This window comes from Urocampus carinirostris, chromosome 3 (genome assembly GCF_059441175.1).
Source record: "Urocampus carinirostris isolate Australia breed hairy pipefish chromosome 3, RoL_Ucar_1.0, whole genome shotgun sequence".
NCBI lineage: Eukaryota > Metazoa > Chordata > Actinopteri > Syngnathiformes > Syngnathidae > Urocampus > Urocampus carinirostris.
Genome location: NC_142351.1, coordinates 41,554,822 through 41,577,104, shown reverse-complemented (window position 1 = coordinate 41,577,104; position 22,283 = coordinate 41,554,822). Strand labels below are relative to the sequence as shown.

At 38.3% G+C, this 22,283-nt stretch overlaps 1 protein-coding gene across 1 annotated transcript in view; it reads right to left on the bottom strand.

Moving 5' to 3' along the window:
• The window catches only part of LOC148369737 (helicase ARIP4-like), a 41,515-nt gene that overhangs the window by 2,424 nt on the left and 16,808 nt on the right, over positions 1-22,283 (bottom strand). Inside the window, exons 5-19 of the mRNA XM_088331899.1 lie at positions 17,030-17,244; positions 16,036-16,218; positions 12,962-13,095; positions 9,569-9,765; positions 8,234-8,437; positions 7,990-8,128; positions 7,667-7,844; positions 6,580-6,798; positions 5,166-5,284; positions 4,957-5,081; positions 4,510-4,609; positions 2,978-3,183; positions 2,074-2,249; positions 758-954; positions 435-631 (exon numbers count right to left, since the gene is read on the bottom strand). Coding sequence (XP_088188025.1) covers positions 435-631; positions 758-954; positions 2,074-2,249; positions 2,978-3,183; positions 4,510-4,609; positions 4,957-5,081; positions 5,166-5,284; positions 6,580-6,798; positions 7,667-7,844; positions 7,990-8,128; positions 8,234-8,437; positions 9,569-9,765; positions 12,962-13,095; positions 16,036-16,218; positions 17,030-17,244 — 2,589 coding nt within the window. The remainder of the gene's footprint in view (positions 1-434; positions 632-757; positions 955-2,073; positions 2,250-2,977; positions 3,184-4,509; positions 4,610-4,956; positions 5,082-5,165; positions 5,285-6,579; positions 6,799-7,666; positions 7,845-7,989; positions 8,129-8,233; positions 8,438-9,568; positions 9,766-12,961; positions 13,096-16,035; positions 16,219-17,029; positions 17,245-22,283) is intronic.

Here is a 22,283-nt window from a genome sequence, read left to right as displayed (position 1 = left end):
GTATGTTTAAATTTCTGACCAGTTTGAAATTTGAGGGTGCAACATTCATCCATCCATCCATTAATTATTTGCACCGCTTATCTTCAGCAGGGTCGCGGGGGTGCTGGTGCACATCCCAGTCATCTTCGGGCAGTGGGCATGGGACACCTTGAACTGGTTGCCAGCCAGTCGCAGGGCAAACAGAGAAAGACAACTCACTTGCTCATTCACACCTAGGGGCAGTTTGAACCGGCCAATTAAACTGACATGCATGTTTTTGGAATGTGGGGAAACCGGAGTGCCCAGAGGAAATACACCCAAGCTCAGGGAGAACATGCAAACTACAGGAAGGTTCGATATCATGACCTCAGAACTGTGGCGCGCGCGCTAACAGCTCAGCCGCCGTGCTGGTGGGTGCAAAATAAACAACAAAATTAGCAGCAAACACTGCCTACCTGTTGTAGTGATGATTTTTTGCACAAAAACTCCAGCTTTTTGCAAGCAGTTGACAGGAAAACTTCCAATACTAGCCGCTGATGAGCTTTTAGACTCCTGCACACAATCTGCAGATACTGGACCAGGTGTGGTGGAAACCACACGGTGGACATGTCGGGTATTTGGCACAGCTTTCTCCTCAATTTGAGGTGGTCGCCTAGGAAAAGTTTTCATTATTTATTATTTGACAATAACTTCATTTGACGATGACTATATATTATTGGCGACCAAGTTGTAAACCTTTTTTTTATAAATTATGAATACTCTAATAAAAATTACAAACCAGTTCCTCTGGCTGAAGGCGGGTATGTTGGTAAGGCTCTGGTCGCTGGCTGGGTAGTAATGAGCATAAGAAGGGCGTGTGTACGGTACGGATGCTTTTTTCTCTTCCTCGTAACTTTTTTTTGCAGCCTTCTTCTCAGCAATGCTCAGTTTCAGTTCTCTGCGGTCCAACAGGAGAGACTCGTGCGGGAAAGGTTGCTGAAAAGAAGTTTATTTCCTATTATTAGCACAACAAGCATCGGCTAATTTGTATTAATAATTTAATTTCTCTTTAATATTCAATTGTTTTCTTCTATTAGAATAAATATTCTAATGAAATAGGCAACATTAGCAATAACTTTAAACCAGTAGTTTTTAACCCCATTGGAGCTACCAAACCCCACCGGTTTAGTATAAAATAAAATATGTTTTTTTTTTTCAAATCCAAGACATACAGTTTTTGTCTCAGATCTGCACGACGACTTGAGCAAAGATGTCTTTAATCCAGTCCCCTATTCTGTCGCTGATGGTGTCATTTTAAAGAGGAATTTGGGGTAATTCATCTTAGGCTTCTGTTCAGATATGTCACATATGTCATCTTTAACGCAGCTGACTTTTCAAGTTCCACCAATAGTGTGTTTTTTTCTGCTTTGCAATCATGGAGACAACTTCAAATGTTGCTATAATGATGGGTTTGTTAACGGGTGAGAATCAAAGAGCAAGCAGAAGGGCCTTAACATCGAATCTGGCTCCTTTTGCCTTGAATTCAGCAAGCAATGCGTTCTTATGTTCCGTTCTCAAAGGGGCTTTTCAAAGGGTTAATTTAGTTTTGCTGGTGTGAGGCGAGAGTTGCTTAACTTAACATTGCAAATCAAGCAGATGGGTTGCTGACCATCCTGTTCCGCGATACGTGAGAATCCATATTTGTTCGACCACTTCCTTTTTCCGCTTGACATAGTATGGAATCAAATATGAAGAGAGCATTTACACTTCGTACGACAATGAAATTCACTCGTTGGATCACTCCAGGGTGGGCTTAATTCCACACAACACTGATTCGCTAAGCAATATCATATGATCATCTGCAGCCAGTGATGGCAAGCAGAGCATGTCATGTGTTTTGACATAAGTCAATGTGTCGTTACCTTCATGGCAGAAGCTCCACCCAACCCCTGAAACTGACTCACCGAACACCAAAAGTTTGATCAAACCCAGGTTAAGAACCACTGCTTTAGGTACTGGCGTTATGTGGATTATGTTAAAGGAAAACATGAAAATACTTTGATACTATGATCAGGAAGGGAACACCACTGCATGTTCCTTTTTTCTCTCATTTACCTTGGTGATGAGGTGTGGAAATAGACACAAGACCTTCCTCAAAACGCAATCCATGCTGTCACGGGGCTGTAGCTGTACTTGCTTAAGATCAGGCTCTTCTTCAACAAAGTGAAGAAGAGATTCCACCTCCCTTCTAGTAAAGTTCAGCATGGGATTCAGATCATCCACCACCCGGTCTGAATGAATGACGGAGAATAAGAGTTAGAATTCAATAATAACGAGGACCAATACAACAAGAGGAAACGACAGTAGAATGTTTTATTTGGAACAAAATAGTTGTTCACTATACAAAGATAACTCCAGGTCACACGGTTTCCTATAGGATATACCACTACAGATGCTTGAGACCGCTCACTGTCAGCTTTAGCTGGATCCAGTTTGACCATGCAAACTACTACTGGCAGCAAATGTCCTGGGAAAAATTTGCTGTGAATTCATTTTGGGTGTACGTTCATTTAAAAATAAGGTAACTTTAATTTGAAGTGTACCCCAGGTAACTAGTTACTTTTACTATAGATTAACTCAGTTACAAAATAAGTTACTTTTTGGAAGAAGTAGTGAGTAACTAAAAAACAAGAACTTTTTCAAGTGAAGTGCCAACACTGTTCCTACATGCAAACGCACCACGTGCACGCCTTTGTAACAGCGACTGCCTTCATGGCAAGTGCTCATAATCATATCACATTTTATCTTATTATTGTATTCTTTGTTTTTGTGTTATTAGTGATCAGGGAGATATATTTAATCGTTATTTAGGGTTCAGTGTATGCTTTTGGGAGGACGGGAAGGAACCAGTTGGTTTTTAATTATTACTTATTGCTCATTACGTAAGCAATTCGAGCTATGAGGACAATCATGAAACAAATTAAGCCCCTATGACGGGGTACCTTGGTAAAACACTCACCAGACATGCCCTGCTTGGAGATCTGGCGGTCGTAGATTTTCTTTTCAAGCGTAAAGTCGCTCACCAGCCTGTAGACATGACAGGGCTTCCTCTGACCATAGCGATATACGCGGCAAACGGCTTGAGCATCGTGGCAGGGATTCCAGGAGGCGTCAAAAACCACCACACGGTTTGCTCCGATTAAGTTCACACCCAGACAACCTGCCCTGAGACCCCGCACAGAAGCACAGTGTATTTATACAGACATTGAAATCTTTAAATCACTTTGTGTATATAAAATTCAGATACATACACATTTTTCATGGCCAAATTTAAGCATTTTTGTAACTTTCAAAGCCAATTTTTCAATTGCCCAGTACCATTAAAAGGAGGAATCCCTTGTCATGTATTTTGGAGACCCTCAGATATGTGACCTGCCCTGCCAAAAAGATTTACAAGTCGCAACGTTCTAGTTTTACCTACAGGCCGATAACTGTAAAACAATGAGAAAAAAAATCTTTTTTTTTCGCTAATTTGAAACAAACGGCATTCGTAAACACTTTCCCCGGGTTTCGTAATCAACATAAATAGGGAAAGTAACAACAACAACGATCAAAGATCTTTTAATGTGCAGTTAAATAAATATGTGCTAAAAGTGTCTTTCAGTCTGGTCTAATTCGTTTTCTATGCGTACAATTGTTAAAATTTGAATTTCACACCAAAAAAATCCATTTAAACTACGGTTTTCTCAGGTTTTTGATTAGAGAACGCTGGATGGAAGGCCGTAAATCAAATGGCCATACTTTCAAAGTAGTTCATTATAAAGCTTTGACGATGGTATCATTTTGTAGCTCATTTCTTATACTTAAGATTGATACCAAAAATCCAAATTTGATATTTGCCTCACTGTGACTCATTTCAGTAGTTTAGGTCACATATATCTTCCATTTACATCTGTGATTTTTTATATTGTATGTGCATTTATCAAGACACATGATTTTTAGATCTTGAGTAAATCTAAAAATAAAGGGATCTGAACAATATGTGTGTAAACATTTTTGAGACAAATCACCCCTCACATGGGTGTGGGCCAAATTACGGTAATATAGAGCTTACATTTTCAGTCAAAGGAAGTTCTTCGCGTTACAATTTACCAATGGATAACACTACCTCAATATTTTTAATGGCCCATCTCAACAATTGATACATGTATACTCCTTGCACTAATAAACATTTCATGGTGTCCTGTTTTAGGTGTAGCATGTCTTCATGGGGGCGACCCGTAGTGGCCGATAATGCTACATAGTACAATAACATACAAATGAATTAACTGCCAATAATCCTGAGGGAAGAAAAATATTCAAAGGCAAAGCCAAGCTACCAGAGAGCAGTGTTTGTGTCATTAAGCAGAGTTGTTGTGAAACAATGCAAAAATTTCAAGCATTTTCATGCACCCACAATTCAAGCACTTCTTAACCCTTGAGAACGCAACATTAAACTTTAAGCATTTTTATAGATTCCAGCCACCTGCATGAACCCTAAAGATATGTTACCTGGTTGACAACAAGAAGACCCACGCCAACGTGTTTTTGGGATCGTTGAACTGGTTAATTAATCGTTCTCTCTCTGAGGCTGTTGTACTTCCATCCAGTCCTTAAAGGCATAAAAAAGTCAAAAGGTTAAAAAAATATTCCCTTTTAAGGTTACTATCACCTTCGAGCAAAGTAGTAATGTTTTTGTTTATCATATACATACATATATATATATGTGTATATATATATATATGGCAGGTAGCAGTGCTTAATAACAGTATACCACGGTGTAAGCCAATTCAATGCATTAAACTTTTCAATGAGCATCATTTGAGTACATCACCCAAAATGACTTTTAAAAGCCAACATTCAATTTTCCTCTGGCTTTATTTGAAAACTCTTCTAGTACATATATTTAGTTCATTAGTGCAAATACCTCCAAAAAAAGCCGTATTACAAAACACTCACTGTAATAGTTGAGATTTCTGACCCATTTCTGGCTGGTTGCATCTTTGTTGGAAGTGTGAGGAGAATGAGGTAGGGGCCTCTTGGCCAGGAAATCCTCAATCACTGTCAGAGTTGACAAACTCTGACTGTAGCATAAAAAGTAATAAAAAAAGGACGATATAAAAAAGTGAATGTTATACTTCAGTTAAAAATGATAAACGGTCTTTTACCTGAAGACCAGAAGCTTATCTCCCTTTACAACACTCTCCTCAATCAGGTGGAACAGCAATAACATTTTGGCAGAGTTCTCGAGAATCCCAGGCTTGTATTCGCACATTATGTCTTTTGCCTATCAAAGGTCACATTCAATGAGTCACGTTTAACGTACGTATTAGCTGAGCAAGCAGCAATGAGCTGAAAACACATATATCTGTCATGTCCATTGGTGAAAGCTTATTACAATTTGAGTGAAATGTATAGAGGAAGATTTTTTCTGTCACACAAAACTTAGCAACTTAAACAATAACAACATTTTGCTCCCTAAGGTGAATAAGGTTTATTAAGTATTTTAAGTGTTACAAAAAATGGTTATCGGGTCATAAATGAGCAATGCTACTGTCCCCAACTTTCTTTTTGTGGCAAATATATATATATATATATATTTCTCAATAAGTTGAGGCTTTAGTGCATTGCTAAAAGGGTATGCAAAGAACAAATATTAAATCTGATGCCCAATTAAAGGGATAGTGTAATATTTGACCACTATCAGTCACTCTATTGTGTAGTGCAACTGAAAACAAATGCTAAAAATCACACGAAAGATTACAAACTACAAAGACTCTAAGTGCCCAAACTGCAATTTTCATACCACATAAGGGGAACCAAAATAATTGATTTAGTCGGTCAATCCAAACAGTTGTACGTGTTTTAATGGAGTAGGAAGAAATATACACTTATCAGCTCCTAAACCTTTTGCTGCTCATTAGTTATAAAACAAAAATATTGTTTAATTAGGTATTAGCTTGCATTTCATCTTTTAGTTCAGATATTTATAATGACTGTAAACTGGATTTAAAAGTCTTTAAAATAATTCAATGAATTTTTAGGCCCTTATGTCAATAACCCAAAAGTGGAGACATGTTGAAAACTCAAATTGAAAAAAAAAAGAACAGAAACACTAAAAGACACACACACACACACACACACACACACACACACACACACACACACACACACACACACACACACACACACACACACACACACACACACACACACACACACACACACACACACACACACACACAAAACAAATACTCCTGCATACTCCTAATAACACAAAGCAAACAGTGAGACAGCTGCCCAGCTAGCTTTCAATTTAGTTGGTTATTCTGTTGGAAAGGGTTATTTTAGTATGTCAAGAAATTAGCATTTATTTTACACCACGTGAGCCTCACCTAAAGGGAGTGGACATAATTGTTTGTTTATACAATAGCTGGTGCACGTTTAGCTATTATTCAATTCGATCTTTTTTAATGAATTGAGTTTTTTTACCACTAGGATGTGCTAAAAATTCGCAATGACACTAAGAAAAAGAGAACCAAAATCAATTCTGATGCCCACTTAAGAATCATTCATACATACCCATTCATATGTGATAACCTGATTGGCTTTTTCCTGCATCTGGTTGAGGCTCAGTCCCCCATATGGGTTGGGACTCTCCAATGGCTTTGGCTTCTGATTGGCTGCACTTGGACATTGGGTAGGGACAGCCGAGGTCATGTCGTCAAGATCCAAGTCTTGCTCACTGGCCATGTTTTCCTTTTGTAGGGCCTCATAGAGCACATCCGGATGGTTCCAAATCTGAAGAATTTGACCAAAAACAACGTGAAACAACTTCACTTAAAATGATTTACGATAGTGGTCTGCAACCACAAACCGGTTTAATGTCTGACTATATTATCACTTTCGTATTGCTATAAATTCTATTATGAATATGCATTACAAGTTCTGCAAGGCTTCCTGATTATTGTTAAATAATTTCTCCATACAAAATAATTTAAAAACAAAAAGCAAATAAGGAAGCTACACAAACCAAACAATAAAGAAAATAAAAGACAATGACATATGTAATATTAACAATAATAATGATGAGCCGGGATCCACAGTGTAATCACCAGACTATGATAGATCTAGGTGACAGGAAGATACATTATATTTTGTCTCATCACACCATTTTTTATCCACGGTACCACGTTGTACAATGTTGTTTTGGCTAAACTATTTCCCATAATGCTCTATTAAAACTTTGTACAATGTGGCACCGTGGGTAAAAATAGGGTGATGATGAAATAAAATCAAATGCCTTTTCCCTTTCTCGTCTACAATCCCGGTGCGGCGATCGGGAATATAAATGTATTTATAGACTAAAAATAATAATTGAAACAATAATAATAATACTTTTTATCTCAGAGAGCCTTTCAGGAAACCCAAGGTCTGTACACAGAATAAAAACCGTGATATAAATAAATAAGGTGTAATCACAAAATCGGGCTTTTTTTCTTTTCTTTTTTATACGGCCCAGTGCCAAATGTTTCATGGCCCATAGCAGGGTGGTTGCCGACAACTGATTTAAAGAATATTTCTTACAAAGGTTAGCAAGGAAAATAAATTGTGATGTAAGTACATGTGACCTTATACGTCCTTATATACAAACTCTGCTTTTTCTCACCTTGCAACACACGCAGAAAGCTTTCAGCGGGTTAAGGCTGAGCCAGCCGGTGTTTCCTGCCTCTCTGAAGCGATTCATAAACTCTGTGTAGAGCGCCCTTTGTAGTGGAGACAGACGCACCAGGATCACATGCTCCTCTTTAGATGGCAGCTGGTCCTTTAGCACATCGTGCCCTCGTCTGAAAAGTGAGAATATATGCACACATGCAAATATTAAACAAAATGATGTGAAACTTGTAACACATTTTAAAACACTTTGTCTTCCATTTTGCAAGCTTTCTGTTCATTAAGTCTGTTGTGAGAGTATCCGAGCATCGGTCTCACCTTTGGACAAAACCCTCCAGCAGGCTGTGGAGAACGTGGCTCCTGTACCTCATCAACTGGATGTCCTGTGGGGTACTGTCCACACACTGACCGTTCAGAATGGGACGCTCAAACATGTTACTGAATTCTTGCCGGGAGCCTGAAACATACGTAAACAGTTATGCAAAACCAAACCAAATATGGAAATTGCAGTTTTATTTTAGAGCCCACGATAAAGTGGATGGCAATTGAATGGTTTATTTACCGAGAAAGTCAGGCCGAACAAAGTCCACCATGCACCAGTACTCCATCAGGTTGTTTTGAAGTGGATATCCTGTCAAAACCACGCGTCGCTTGGTTCGAATGTTCTTTAGGGCCTGAGAAGTGCTTGCGTGGCAGTTTTTGATGCGATGGCCCTCGTCGCAAATCACCAGGTCAGGACCCGGCCTGGACAAGGCTCTCTCTACAGCTACAGGAAGATCATTTCCCGATTAGATTAAAGTCATTGCAACGTTTTCCACAAACATTTGGATGATTAATGTGTGCCCTTTTTAACTGTTGAATAATCTAAAAGGCAACAACACAGCAAACTAGTCATAACTACAAAGCATCGTAAACGAAACAGGAATTTCATGCAAATATATATATATATATATATATATATATATATATATATATATATATATATATATATATATATATATATATATATATATATATATAAATATATATATATGTATTTGTCATCTAATCAGACTAAAGATTACTAGTGTTGTTCAGATACCGATGCTTCACTACTCTACTCAAGGTATTGTATTGGCGGGTAAACAGACTAAATCACAAATGAGTTTTAAATACTCTATACAACACGCTACAGTGGGTATTGGCACGTCACATTGGGTATTTGTATATTGTATTCCTTTTGATTTATTATTGTACTGTTCTCAGGGATGCTGCTGGAAAAGTGAATTTCCCTGCGGGGATGAATAAAGTATCTATCTATCTATCTATCTATCTATCTATCTATCTAAATGTTATTGTATATAATGCCCATATTTGTGAAATGGTAAACAACAGTGTTGAATTTAAGTACCACTGCTGCTATGACTGGATGCCGGTTCTTCTTTAATGGTTTAAAGGAGTTTATTGTAATGCACAACTTATGAGCTACAATTAACGCCCTTGTCCTGAGCAAATTTTGTAATTACTTAATGTTCCGTTGAAAACACCAGCAGTGCGACGAGGCGCTGGCCAGGTTTTCTGCGCTTAACCTATTCTGGTCTTCTGGTCGGTGAGAGTTGAAAAAATGTTCAACTTGGGGAAAACGAAACGCTCGTCAATCTCACATTTTACAAAGCCGTCTAATCACAGAGTAGGCGGGGCGGGAAAGACGCAACAACCGAATGTCACCTTTGCAAGTGTGGGCTGACTGACAAAGATTTCTTTTGAATGAGATACGCAACACAAATACAGACTTTGGCTTTTGTGATGATATATATAATTAAAAACAAAAGAAATATTTTCATGTATACATAAATATAAAATCATGATTATAGTTTTAGATAATACACTTGTCATGTGATGCTCATATGTCACCCACCTATGAGCAATTTCTGCTGCCGGTCTTCCTCTTCCAGGTTGTTGACGACAGGCCCAGCAGTTTTCTTGCTCTTCTTCTTCCTCCCTGATACAAAATTCTTCTTGAGGGACAAGAGGCGATACATCTCGTAGCCCATTAGTAGCACACCTCCATCCTGAGCCCAATTCTCCACCACTTTGGCCCTGGATGCAGTGTTTCTAAAAGCCAAAGAAAAAAATAGTTGCTTTAAACAGAATATACGATCCTTTCTTCATAGAATAGCAACACCAGTTTTTCAGACCAATAACAATACCACATTGAGAGAAGATAATGATTTCACATACCATTACCATTAATAGATAGAATGTATAACTCACCTTAAAAATACTCTTATTAAAAGAAAAATGTTCCAATACACATTGTGCATTATTGTGTAGAGCGAACGAAAACAATTGCTGTAAATCTCAAAGAGTAATAATACAAAGTGACGAGATTTTACTTCTACATAAAAGTGACTGAAATAATCAAATTCATCAATCACTCCAAACAGTTCAATGTTTCTATAAGGGACTGGGAAGAAGTATACACTTATCAGGTCCTATCAGAGTTAAGAAAATGGCACAAAAGATACATTTACATGCACAAAAACCGCTGTATCAAGAGCGGTAGAATCAGGTAAGTGCCAAGCCTTCAGCAGTTAAATATGTAAATACATAAAACCCAAAAAGAAGCAGTGTGAAGTGTTGGGAGTAATGCATTACCACAAGTACTGTAATGTGTTATTAATACCATTTAGTAAATCAACTGTTGACACTAAATAGTGCATTACTCTGCTAGTTTTAAAAAGAAGATCAATAATGTGTATGTATTTTGTTGTTTGACAGTTCCGCCATTGCTTTCCAAATGTCACACGATCCTAAATCCTCCATCAACAGAACATTGAATATAACTAACAGGATAGGTGCACATTGTTATATCTCCCTTTACGATACAACCTCAATACAGTTACCGTGGTGCCGTATCAGTACGAGTAAACGTATTTTCTCCCTACTGATATTCTTCCTACCGTATATACACACATCTAAGCCGTATTTCCAACCATAAAATAAATTCTGAAATCTGGGTTAGTTGATATGCACATATTTGGTTGTGTAGCAAATGTATGTGTTGGATAAATATGAGAAATAATATGTGGCTTACATTTTCAGTTGCAGGAAATTCTTACCATTACAATTTACCACTGGGTAAAACTACCTTCATTTTTTTGCCCAGAATAAATGTTCATAATTCATACATTATCTTTGCACTGATTCACATTTCACAGTGTCCTGTTTAGTAGTAGCATGCACCTGTTCTCTTGGGTGTGACCCATAGGTGGTGTTCACGCTTCATAAGACAATGCCATACAAAGTACAGTGGAACCTCGGTTCTCGACCATAATCCCTTCCAGAACCCTGTTCGAAAACCGATTTGTTCGATCACCGAAAATCGTTTTTCCCTTTAAAAGTAATATAAAATCGTTTGATTCTGTTCAAAAACCCTGAATGTTTACCACGAATGGAAACATGAAGCTAACCCAGGCTAGTCGTACGTTCGCGTTAGCTTAATCTTCCGTACGAAAGATTACGCTAACATGAACGTGTAAAAATAAAAAAATCAGGTCGTAATAGAGGATAAAGAAAATAATTATGAATAGGATTTCTTACCTTTGTGGTGGTCTGCAGAAGCCATGCTCTATTCCCTCGAAGGAAGGGAAACTCGCACACCTTCTTCTTTTTGCTATTACCGTAAATTCCAGACTAGCACACCTTCTTCATTTTGCCATTACCGTAAATTCCGGACTATAGAGCGCACCAGACTATAAGCCGCACCCACCACTTTTTGAGTGATTTGGCGCTTTTGTTCTTATACAAGCCGCACCGATGTATAAGCCGCGGGCGCCCGTAATCAAACTTAAGACACAGTCACAAGTTTGACTCAAGCCACACTGAAAGTTACACAATTGTAACTTCATAAATAGTATACAAATTCAGAACCACAGTTGACATCACAATTAGCAAATGATACCCGTAATTAAGGTATGATGCAGACTTTTAAAGTCGGGGTCCCGTTGAAAGTAATCCAAGGAAACAAAATGTATATTTCCAAAGTTAAGGGTGGGAAAAATATATATCCACTATTGTCCGCTGCGACAACAGACAGATATAACTCAGCTTTACCATATTTTCCATAAGGCCACGTTTTCTCCGCCCCTTATTTTTGATTAGTCCGTAGAACACATAACAGAATAAATCTCTAAAATAAATACATTACAAAAATATACAGTTGCAAATACATATTATACATGGTTACACATATTTACGAAGAAAGACGGTACACCGAGAGAATTTTCAAAGCTTTAACAAAAATAATAATATAACTTTCATCCCAAACCATGCCTTTGAAAGGTACCAACACTCTAGTAGGATCACGCTCGCAATGTATCAAACATACCTTTGAAAAAAAAGCACCCCGTAAATGAGAATTTCACGGTAAATCGTCTTGAACTTCCATCTTAAAACTATCGCCATCAAGGGCATCTTGATGGCATCTTCCTCAGTATCGGAACATAACTTTACAGAAAATATATGCTAAGACTTAGAGATCGCAGTCTTTCTTGGCGCACATATTCAACTGGTTTTAATCTTGCCTTTTAAATACCTGCGCCCCTGGTGGCCGTTAGAAAAATTCCATAAATTAGCCGCTTCACTGAATAAACCGCAGGGCTGAACATTTGGGAAAAAAGTAGCGGCTTATAATCCGGAATTTACGGTATTTCTTTCTTAAACGCAATAGTTGTACGCATTACTCTTCTTTTTTACCTGTAGCAACTTTGCTGCTTGCACCAACCTTCTTCGGAGGCATACTTAGGGGCTGAAACACTCCGTTCACCGATATTAAAAGCGAAAGCGGAAAGAAGTGCGCTCGCACGTCATAAGAGTTCTTCACGAGGGGTGGGGGCAATCTACACGATCTACACCCATACGCCGCTCAGCATCGCACCCTAGCGTACCGGCGTTCGATTTTTTGAACGAAAAGCGAAGCAAGAATTTCTCGAAATTTTTGGTCAAGAACCAATTTGAGAGGCGTTCGAAAACCGAGGTTCCACTGTAATCCGTAATTTGAGAAACATGGCAACAATGAAGCATTTTCAAGCACTTCATCTAAAATAAAAGCATCTTTCAATCCTTAAAAACGCAACGTTAAAATTGAATTTAAAAATTTTAAAAAATTTCAAGCACTCATATGACCCTTGCGGTAACAGCAACTAACTACATTTTTTAGTAACGTGCCCAACACTGGCAGTGTGTGTGCCCACATAAGTAGACAAAAACAGAGGGTGAACCGATGTTTTTCGTTCACATTTTGACTCACTTGTGTTCGTCGTTGAGGATGTGAACCTTGAAATTGCGAGGCTTCACCAGGCTGTAGTCGCTTCCTGATGGCAAGGCCTCGGCGCTTGGGACCCACATATTAAACTCTGCCAGCCAGTTTTGCAACGTGTTTACCTGAGGGAAAACCATTAGAGGACATCCATTAAAACAACAACAATTTTGTTCATTTTGTTTGAAATAACTTTATTTAAAATAATTCCTCCAAAAAAGCTCTAAAAAGCTCACAATGTTTTCACTTTCATTTCAAACATTTATTGATAAAGAATAATTACAATCTTATAAAAGGATACTGACAGGTCTATTCTGTTTTTAGTAATGGTCAACAGTAAAGGAGATTGCATTGGATGCCATTTGCATCTGCTTCTGACTACCCCTTTTCGAACATGTTATGTGACATTATTCTGTTGTTGACATTGTTTTTGTCCTGTTTTTATTTTCTTGTTTGAAATAAGTTTTCATTCATTCAAAAATTTGGTCATTTTTACTAAATACCTCACTGTTCGTTGTTTTGACTATTATGCACTGTTTAAGTCTAGATTCACGTTTAGATGTTGCTGTTGATGATTTTCACCCCTTTTTGGGTGGACCTGCTTTTGTTTAAAAAAAAGGGCTCAGAGGAGGGCTTTAGAACAGGTTGGAATTAATTTTCTGGACTTTGGACTTGTTCCCCTGTTCTCCCAGCAAGTTCTTCATTCTTCTTTCCTTATTTTGTGTGCATATTAAACTTTAAACTTATCAGATACATAACAAAAACCAAAATGAACAAAATTAGCATGTCAATCCAAACAATCCTACCAACAGTATTTTGTAATCAGCTCCAGTCTTTTAGCTTTCAATGAACATAAATATTCAAATATATACATATACGTATAAATTGGTTGGGTGGTCGCCTAACCACTAGGGTCATAAGGGCACCATTTCCTGTGGTGTGTCTTGGGATAGTAAAGCCTGGCGGCGCCTATCCCTCTTAAGGCCAATATACAGTGCATCCGGAAAGTATTCACAGCGCTTCACTTTTTCCACATTTTGTTATGTTACAGCCTCATTCCAAATTGTATTAATTTAATCTCTTATCTCAAAATTCTACACAAAATACTCCATTATGACAATGTGAAAAAGTTTGTTTTTTTACTTTTTTTTTAATTTATTAAAAATAGAAAACTAAGAAATCACATTTACATAAGTATTCACAGCCTTTGCTTAATAAATTGTTGATCCACCTTTGGCAGCAAATACAGCCTCAAGTCTTTTTGAATATGATCCCACAAGTTTAGCACACCTATCTTTAGGCAGTTTTGCCCATTCTTCTTTGCAATAAGTCTCAAGCTCAATCAGGTTGGATGGAAGACGTTTGTGCACAGCCATTTTCAGATCTCTCCACAGATGTTCGATCGGATTCAAGTCTGGACTCTGGCTGGGCCACTCCAGGACATTCAGGGAGTGGTTCTGAAGCCAATCTTTTGAGATCTTGGCTGTGTGCTTTGGGTCATGGTCCTGCTGAAAAATGAACCTTCGCCCCAGCCTGAGGTCAAGAGCGCTCTGGAGCAGTTTTTCATCCAGGATATCTCTATACATTGCTACATTCATTTTTACCTCTATCCTGACTAGTCTGCCAGTTCCTGCTGCTGAAAAACATCCCCACAGCATGATGCTGCCACCACCATGCTTCACTGTAGGGATGGTATTGGCCTGGTGATGAGCGATGCCTGGTTTCCTCCAAACACGCGCCTGGCATTCACACCAAAGAGTTCAATCTTTGTCTCATCAGACCAAAGAATTTTGTTTCTCATGGTCTGAGATTCATTCAGGTGCTTTTTGGAAAATTCCAGACGGGCTTCAATGTTCCTTTTACTAAGGAGTGGCTTTCGTCTGGCCACTCTACCATACAGGCCTGATTGGTGGATTGCTGCTGAGATGGTTGTCCTTCTGGAAGGCTCTCCTCTCTCCGCAGAGGAACGCTGGAGCTCTGACAGAGTGACCTTCGAGTTCTTGGTCACTTCCCTGACTAAGGCCCTTCTTCCCCGATCGTTCAATTTAGAAGGCCGGCCAGCTATAGAAAGAGTCCTGGTGGTTCCAAATGTCTTCTATTTACGAATAATGGAGGCCACTGTGCTCATTGGGACCTTCAAAGCAGCAGAAATTTTTCGGTATCCTTCCCCAGATTTGTGCCTCAAGACAATCCTGTCTCGCAGGTCTACAGACAGTTCTTTTGACTTCATGCTTGGTGTCTGTGCTCTGACATGCACACTTAACTGTGGGACCTTATATAGACAGGTGTGTGCCTTTCCATATCATGTCCAATCAACTGAATTTACTGGAGGTGGACTCCAATTAAGCTGTAGAAAGATCTCAAGGGTGATCAGTGGAAAAAAGATGCACCTGAGCTCAATTTTGAGCTTCATGGCAACAGCTGTGAATACTTGTGTAAATGTGTTCTCTTAGTTTTCTATTTTTAATAAATTCAAAAAAATTAAAAAAAAAAACGTTTTCACATTGTCATAATGAAGTATTTTGTTTAGAATTTTGAGATAAGAGATTAAATTAATACAATTTGGAATGAGGCTGTAACATAACAAAATGTGGAAAAAGTGAAGCGCTGTGAATACTTTCCGGATGCACTGTATGATTCCACCCGGTCTCGAATCGAGGACCTTTCACGTTTTAATCCAATGTGCTGACCACTGCACTAAGGAAATACATACATCACTATTAATTTGATCTTTTTGTACTGACATATAGAACTGTATATTTTTTTCCGACATCAATCAAATGCATAAGTCCGTGTTAAAATTAGAATAAACTATTGGCCTTATGTTAAAAACCACCCAACTTTGAGACAGAATAAAATAAAATAAAATAAAAAAACACACAAAAACGCACACGCACACACGGATGATCTAGTTTGAGATAACTTAAAGAAAAAACGAGTTTTATTCGAAAACATCCCCCCAAGGTTCATCATTTCGCTTGGATCAATTTCAATGTTAATATAACCCCCAAATTGGGTCCTGTTGTACATAATTTCAAGATTTTATTGATTCAATACATGCTTACAGGTACGATGGCGAGCACAGTGTGGGCCTTGGTGTATCTGAAGAGAACGTCAATAAAGGAGATGACCTGCAGCGTTTTGCCCAGTCCCATGCTGTGGGCCAGGATGCAGCCGAAGCCACTGCTGCTATCGAAACGCTCCATCGATTCCACCAGGTTGTCGTACAGGAAACGAATTCCACCAATCTGGGATGAAGGACAAAAACCCAAAGTTAACTCTTACGGAGTTCGTAGACCTTATTCGTGGCCAAATTCATAAACTTTATATAGCTTTCAAAGCCATTTTTTTTAATTTTTCGAGTACGAATTAAGAAGGAGTAAATAATCTATTTTGCCAATCCACAAATAGATCTGCGATTCTATTTGAGATTTTTAATCTGGCTTCTGCATTTATCAAGACATACTATTTTTAGATCCTAAATAAATTGCAAATATAATAGTGGGTCTGAACAATAAGCATGTACATATTTTTGAGACAAATCTTTCCCCATAGAGGTGTTGGGTAAAATCAGGCTAATATGTAGCTTACATTTTCAGTTGCAGGAATTCCTTCCAATTACAAATTACCACTGAGAAATAGTTCCATCATTTTTTGCATTGCCCATAATATATATCCAGAATTGATTTGTAATCTTTGGACTAATAAATATTTCATAACTGTCCAAGATTGATACATAATCATTGCAGTAATACACATTTGATTATGCTCTGTTTAAGTGTAGCATGCACCTGCCCAGTAGAGGGCAATGACGCTTCATAGGACACCGCCATACAAACTAATACCAGCTACCATTATTCACGAAAGAAGAAGAAATGCAATGGCAAAGTGAACAGAACACTTGATGTGAAACATGGCAACAGTTTCAAACATTTACAAGCGCGTCACCCAAAATTCAAACACAACAATGAAATTTAAGCATTTTCAAGGATTTTAAGCAACTGTATATATCCTGCTTAAACTAAGAGAAAAAAAGCCACAGTGGGCATTCACTGATACCTGGTGAGGTTTTACTGCTCGCGCCAGCTGAGGGGAGAGGAAAATGTCCTTGTCCGCGGCCGGATGGTTCAAATTGACCAGCACTCGTCCTACTTCATCCGGACGATTGAAATCGTCGTTGGCATACATGCCACTTTGCTTGCGTTCTATATCATGGCGGGCGGAGGAGTCTCTGCTGATTGGATCGTCCTGGGTCCGCTTCGGGCGAATTACTTCTATACAGGAAATGGCCGAGGAAAGTGTCAGCGATGACAGAAAATCTGTTTACTCAGAAAAATTGCAACTATTGCAATTCCGGTGTATTCGTACAGTCGTAGTTTTTTTTTTTAATTTGTTCCATTTCTTGCACTAAATGTAAACTATAACGTGTACACAAAACCCAAATATGAACATTTTAATTTTTATTAAGGACAAGTCAATTGTGGGCAAAAATATCTCAGATATGGTCTATGAAGATACTCAGTATGCAGTGCCTTCAGTGATGGCCTTTACTGATGTCCTGTTCGCAAACTAACCGACTTTATGATCCGGCTCTTAGAAGTGAATGACATGAGCCCACCAAACACCGAAAAAGATGTAAATGTAAATGGTCTGCATTTATTTAGTGCTTTTCAAGTCAATAAAGACCTCCCAAAGCGCTTTACACACTAACCGATAGCAGCGTCAGCCATTCAAGGCAACTACCTGCTATTGGCGGCATTAGGGATTCAGTGTCTTGCACAAGGACACTTATACATACGACATATAACTCAGAGGAAGCGGGAACCAAACTTGTGACTTCTAGATCCTAATACGAGCGCTTTACCTCCTGAGCCAATGCTGCCTACAAGAGCTGGTTCCCTTCAAGATGCTTTTTTTCTCTTGTGCACGGTCACACGGTACAGACGCTGTCCAACTGTACGAGCGTTCGTAAGTTGAATGTGTTCATAAGTTGCTTCAGTGCTATATTTTGTATTTTTAAGGTTTATATAAGTATGTTTAAGGCTTGGATAAGTAACCTGGATTGTTTTGTACTAAAAACCAAACCTTTTATCAAAGAATATTCTCAATAAACATTTGGGGGATGAACCTTAGGGGGCCCTCCTCCGTGGTAAAATGTGACCGAAAAAAAGCATTCTGACCATTTTCTCAACCACATCAAGCTTTCTTATTCCACTTTCATTTCAAAAGAAACGGCTCGCCTATTCTTTACACCAACCATATTGAATGGATGTACGAGATATTCAACAATAAAAATGTCAAACTTCTTTGTGCACTGGAGATAGTATAGACAGTATAGAATTTTTACACACAAACTAGGAAGAGGAAGCGGATTTTCTTTGTTCCAGGTGGATGCTGGGTGACACAGCGCCACACACCGGTAGAGGCGGAAAGAAGCACTACAGTAATGCCCTGTACTCGGAAAAAGGGGCACACAATACGAAATCTAACTTACAGCTATGCCCGGATATTTTTTGACACCCCGAAAAAAATGTTCATCTTTTGTGGTGTCGCACTGAAAAGACAATATTTTAAAATTACATTTAGTTGTGTTTTTTTTTTTAAGATTCTAAGGTGTTTGACATTAAAATTCCTTAGTATAGAAAGTTTAAAGTTAAAACTAGTTAAAAGTTCACTGTATAGTGAAAAAATGAATGCTAACATAATTCAGTAGAATAATGGATTTAAGACTTCTGTGCATTACCGTCACCAACTTGAAATACAATTGGCTAAACAAACTGCTTTATCGAACACTGTTATTCACGTCCTGAAGTCCTCTGGGCAGTCCTTTCATTTCAAAAATTATTTTGGAATAAACGATACCTGTAGAAAATAAAGTAACATCTTGGGCAGGACCTAGAAATAGAGATGTACATCTTTGAGTAGTCTGAAGCCAAAATGGATAGGGAGTGTCTCAGCTAAGTGTTTCTCTGCAAGGTGTCTTGCACAATGTCACGGTTGCCATAACCAAATTCAAGCGCTTTTTAAGGACTTTCAAAGCCAATTTTTCAATTCATCCGGTACCATTAAGAGGAAACAAGGTGTGAATCATGTATATATGTGCGATTTACATATACGATTTTTAATCTTGGGTGTGCATTTTTCAAGACATATGATTTGAGTTGAGTAAATCACAGATATATTTGTAGATCTAAACAATACATCTGTAAATATTTCCAAGACTAATCTCCCCCCATGTATTTGTGGAATAAAAAACAACAGTAATACTTAGTTTACATTTTAAGATACAGGAAGTTCTTCCCATTACAATTTACCACTGGGAAACACTTTCTTATTTTTTGGCCCATAATAGATAGGAAAACTTTGCACGAATACACATTTTATTGTGCCCTGTTTAGGTGTAGCATGCACCTGTTCTCTTGGGCGGTGCCACCTCTGGGAGGTAGCTAGATTTATTTTTAAATTGAAAAACTAAAAATTTTCATTAATCATTTTTTTCAGTAACACGTACAACACTGATGACCACTGCCTGGTTTAAAATCCAAAAACGCAACTTGTTAGTTTGTTAGTTTTCTGATGAGCGTTAGATAGAACAGCAGATAGAGAAAACAACACTGTTGCTGTGGATATGCATACGGATATGTAAGTGTGGTTAAAAGCAGTTCCTGTTTAACTAGGAAGAATAAAAAGAAAATCAAATAATGGGCATTACACAAGCTAGCAATATGGTAGGGTAAAATGAAGATATATTTGTGCGAGTGTGTGGGTCAGTATTTTACTGTGAGTACAAAAATAAGGGCAAGCGAGAAGGAAGAGATGAGTGAGAGAGAGCTTATATAACTTCAATGAAAGTGTGCTTATACAAGTAGGATTAGAGTGGCAAGGGGAGACTGGTTATGCAACCTTAACTAGAAATGTCACCGTGTCACGGTGGTGCACTGTGTCTTTCTTTTAACTCAGCTCAGCCAGTTTTATTGCTCCTATAATCTTTCTTCCACCTTTACTCGCTGCCGATTCTCCATTCTTTCCGTTTTTCACCATCAGAGAGAACAGGAAAGCGTGTGTTTGTTTTGTGTGTGTCCACGAGCCCGCAAGAGTAACTTTGGGGATGATAGAAGGGTACAAAATGTACCCAGTGGACATTTGAAATAACTTCTGGCAAACTACAGTAGATATTATTTCCGAAACAAAAGGGTGGCTAGATATTTTGTCACACAATGAGTAAAAAATATTTAAATGTGAGTGTATCAATAAACTATTATCTTTGTGTTTATATACATGCACAAGTAATTGGAAAATGAAGATTATAATACGTATTTATATGCCTTTACTATTTTAGTTTACTAGCAACATTTAGTTTCAAATCGGATTATATTCTGCATGTAAGCTAAATAACGAATTACTACATACAGTAGCCTAGATGGTAAGGCGCCCGCTTTGAGACTGGGAGGTCGGTGGTTCGCGCCTCGGCCGAGTCATTCCTAAGACTTAAAAAGTGGTTGGCGGCCCCCTCTGTTGGCTGCGGCTGCATCGACTCGCTACAACGGGTCAGGTGTAATCGACATTTCGTTCTGTGTACATTGTTACACAGAATGGCAATACAAGGAAATTATTATTATTATTATATTGGTTAAGCTTTTTGTTATTAGGTGGTAAGTTACATCCAATTTAATTTATGTTTGCAATATATGAGTAATTATGGGACTAATATTTGGAAAGACGTGGCCTCTTAGTGAGACTAATTTGCTCTTTATTTTTATTTGAGAAGTAGGTAAGCAGTTTTTATTACTACTGTACTATGCTATTACTATAAGATCATCGAGTGCTGGTGGAAAACATCGAAGCGCACAGGGAGCGTAGTTGCTGTGTTTTGCGGAAACGTGGCTCACGTTTAACATTCCGGACGCTAACGTGTAGCCACCTGGAGCTACCCGGAGCTATCCGGCTTCAACGCAGCTAAACAGAGACACGAAAGCCGGGGGGAATCGGAGAGGAGGCGGACTTGCTAACACGAGGTGGTGTATCCCTGGATTTTCACAAAGAAAAGTTTTTCATCTGCCGCAGGGATGTCAAACTTTTGGACTGGCGTGACGTCATCCACTCCGCTACAATCACCCCTAGAGCATCATGTTAATCTGTTAATAAACAACGGGGTAGACTGCTGGAAGTGTGAATTTCCCTACGGAGATGAATAAAGTATCTATCTTTCTATCTATCTATCTATTACATACACAAATTATTGTTTATACAATGAGAATGGTTTTACCTACATAATTATAAAATATATTACAAGCAAGCATTATGCCCAAATGCTTTAATGAGGAATTACGTTTTATGTTTTTGCTGTACATGCCCATAGTGATGCTTTTACGACCCAGCGTGCAAATCAGTGTTGTGGGACCATGAGTAAATATAGTGTGATGAGGGGTTAATTTCTAATGCCATTTCAGATGACAGCTGTACTACTGATCGTCTAGTGGTATATTGTCAGTATGCTTAATTGCTGTTAAAATTGTCGAGAAAAATTGTTCAAATTTCACTTATTTTATTTGCTGTTAATAGTGTCAATAAAATTGTTCAAACCAAACCAAAACCTCAATATTACTACTCTGGTTTGACTCCCATTGTATACATCCATTCATTTGTTTGATCAGCTTATCCTCACTAGGGCCGTTGTATACAATGTTTTGCATTTAGGTCAACGGTGTACATCGAATTAGTACATCATTGCGCCAATCCAGGTTTTACTGTAAAACCTTGTGTCGTAACACACACCTAAATTTACCGTACGCATTTCCAATTTTATCCACCGCATACTGGGTTATGAGGTGCAATTTCAAATTTCTGACTAAATTGGACTTTTTAAGTGCACCTTATAGTCCGGAAAATATGTTAAGTGGGGAAAAAAGCAGGCAAAGGTTTGGTGGGATATATTCTCATTTTGGATTGCTCAACCACTCATTCCAGAGGCACAAGACCTACTAACCTACTTAGCACAGTCAAAGGACAGAGTTCAAGTGGGTCCCTGAGGCCCACAGTGGCTATTATATCATCCTGAAATTATTTGTGCTTATGTGGATGAGCCATAATGATTTAAGCCTACGGCTTTCAATACTAAATGCTTACAAAGCCACATAGATAGATAGATAGATACTTTATTCATCCCCTAAGGGAAATTCACATTTCCAGCAGCATCCCTGAGCTGAGAACAATACAATAATAAAGCCAAAAGAATACAATATACAAATACCCAGTGTGACGTGCAAATGCCCACTTACTACATCACACCACACTACATATATTTTTTTTATTT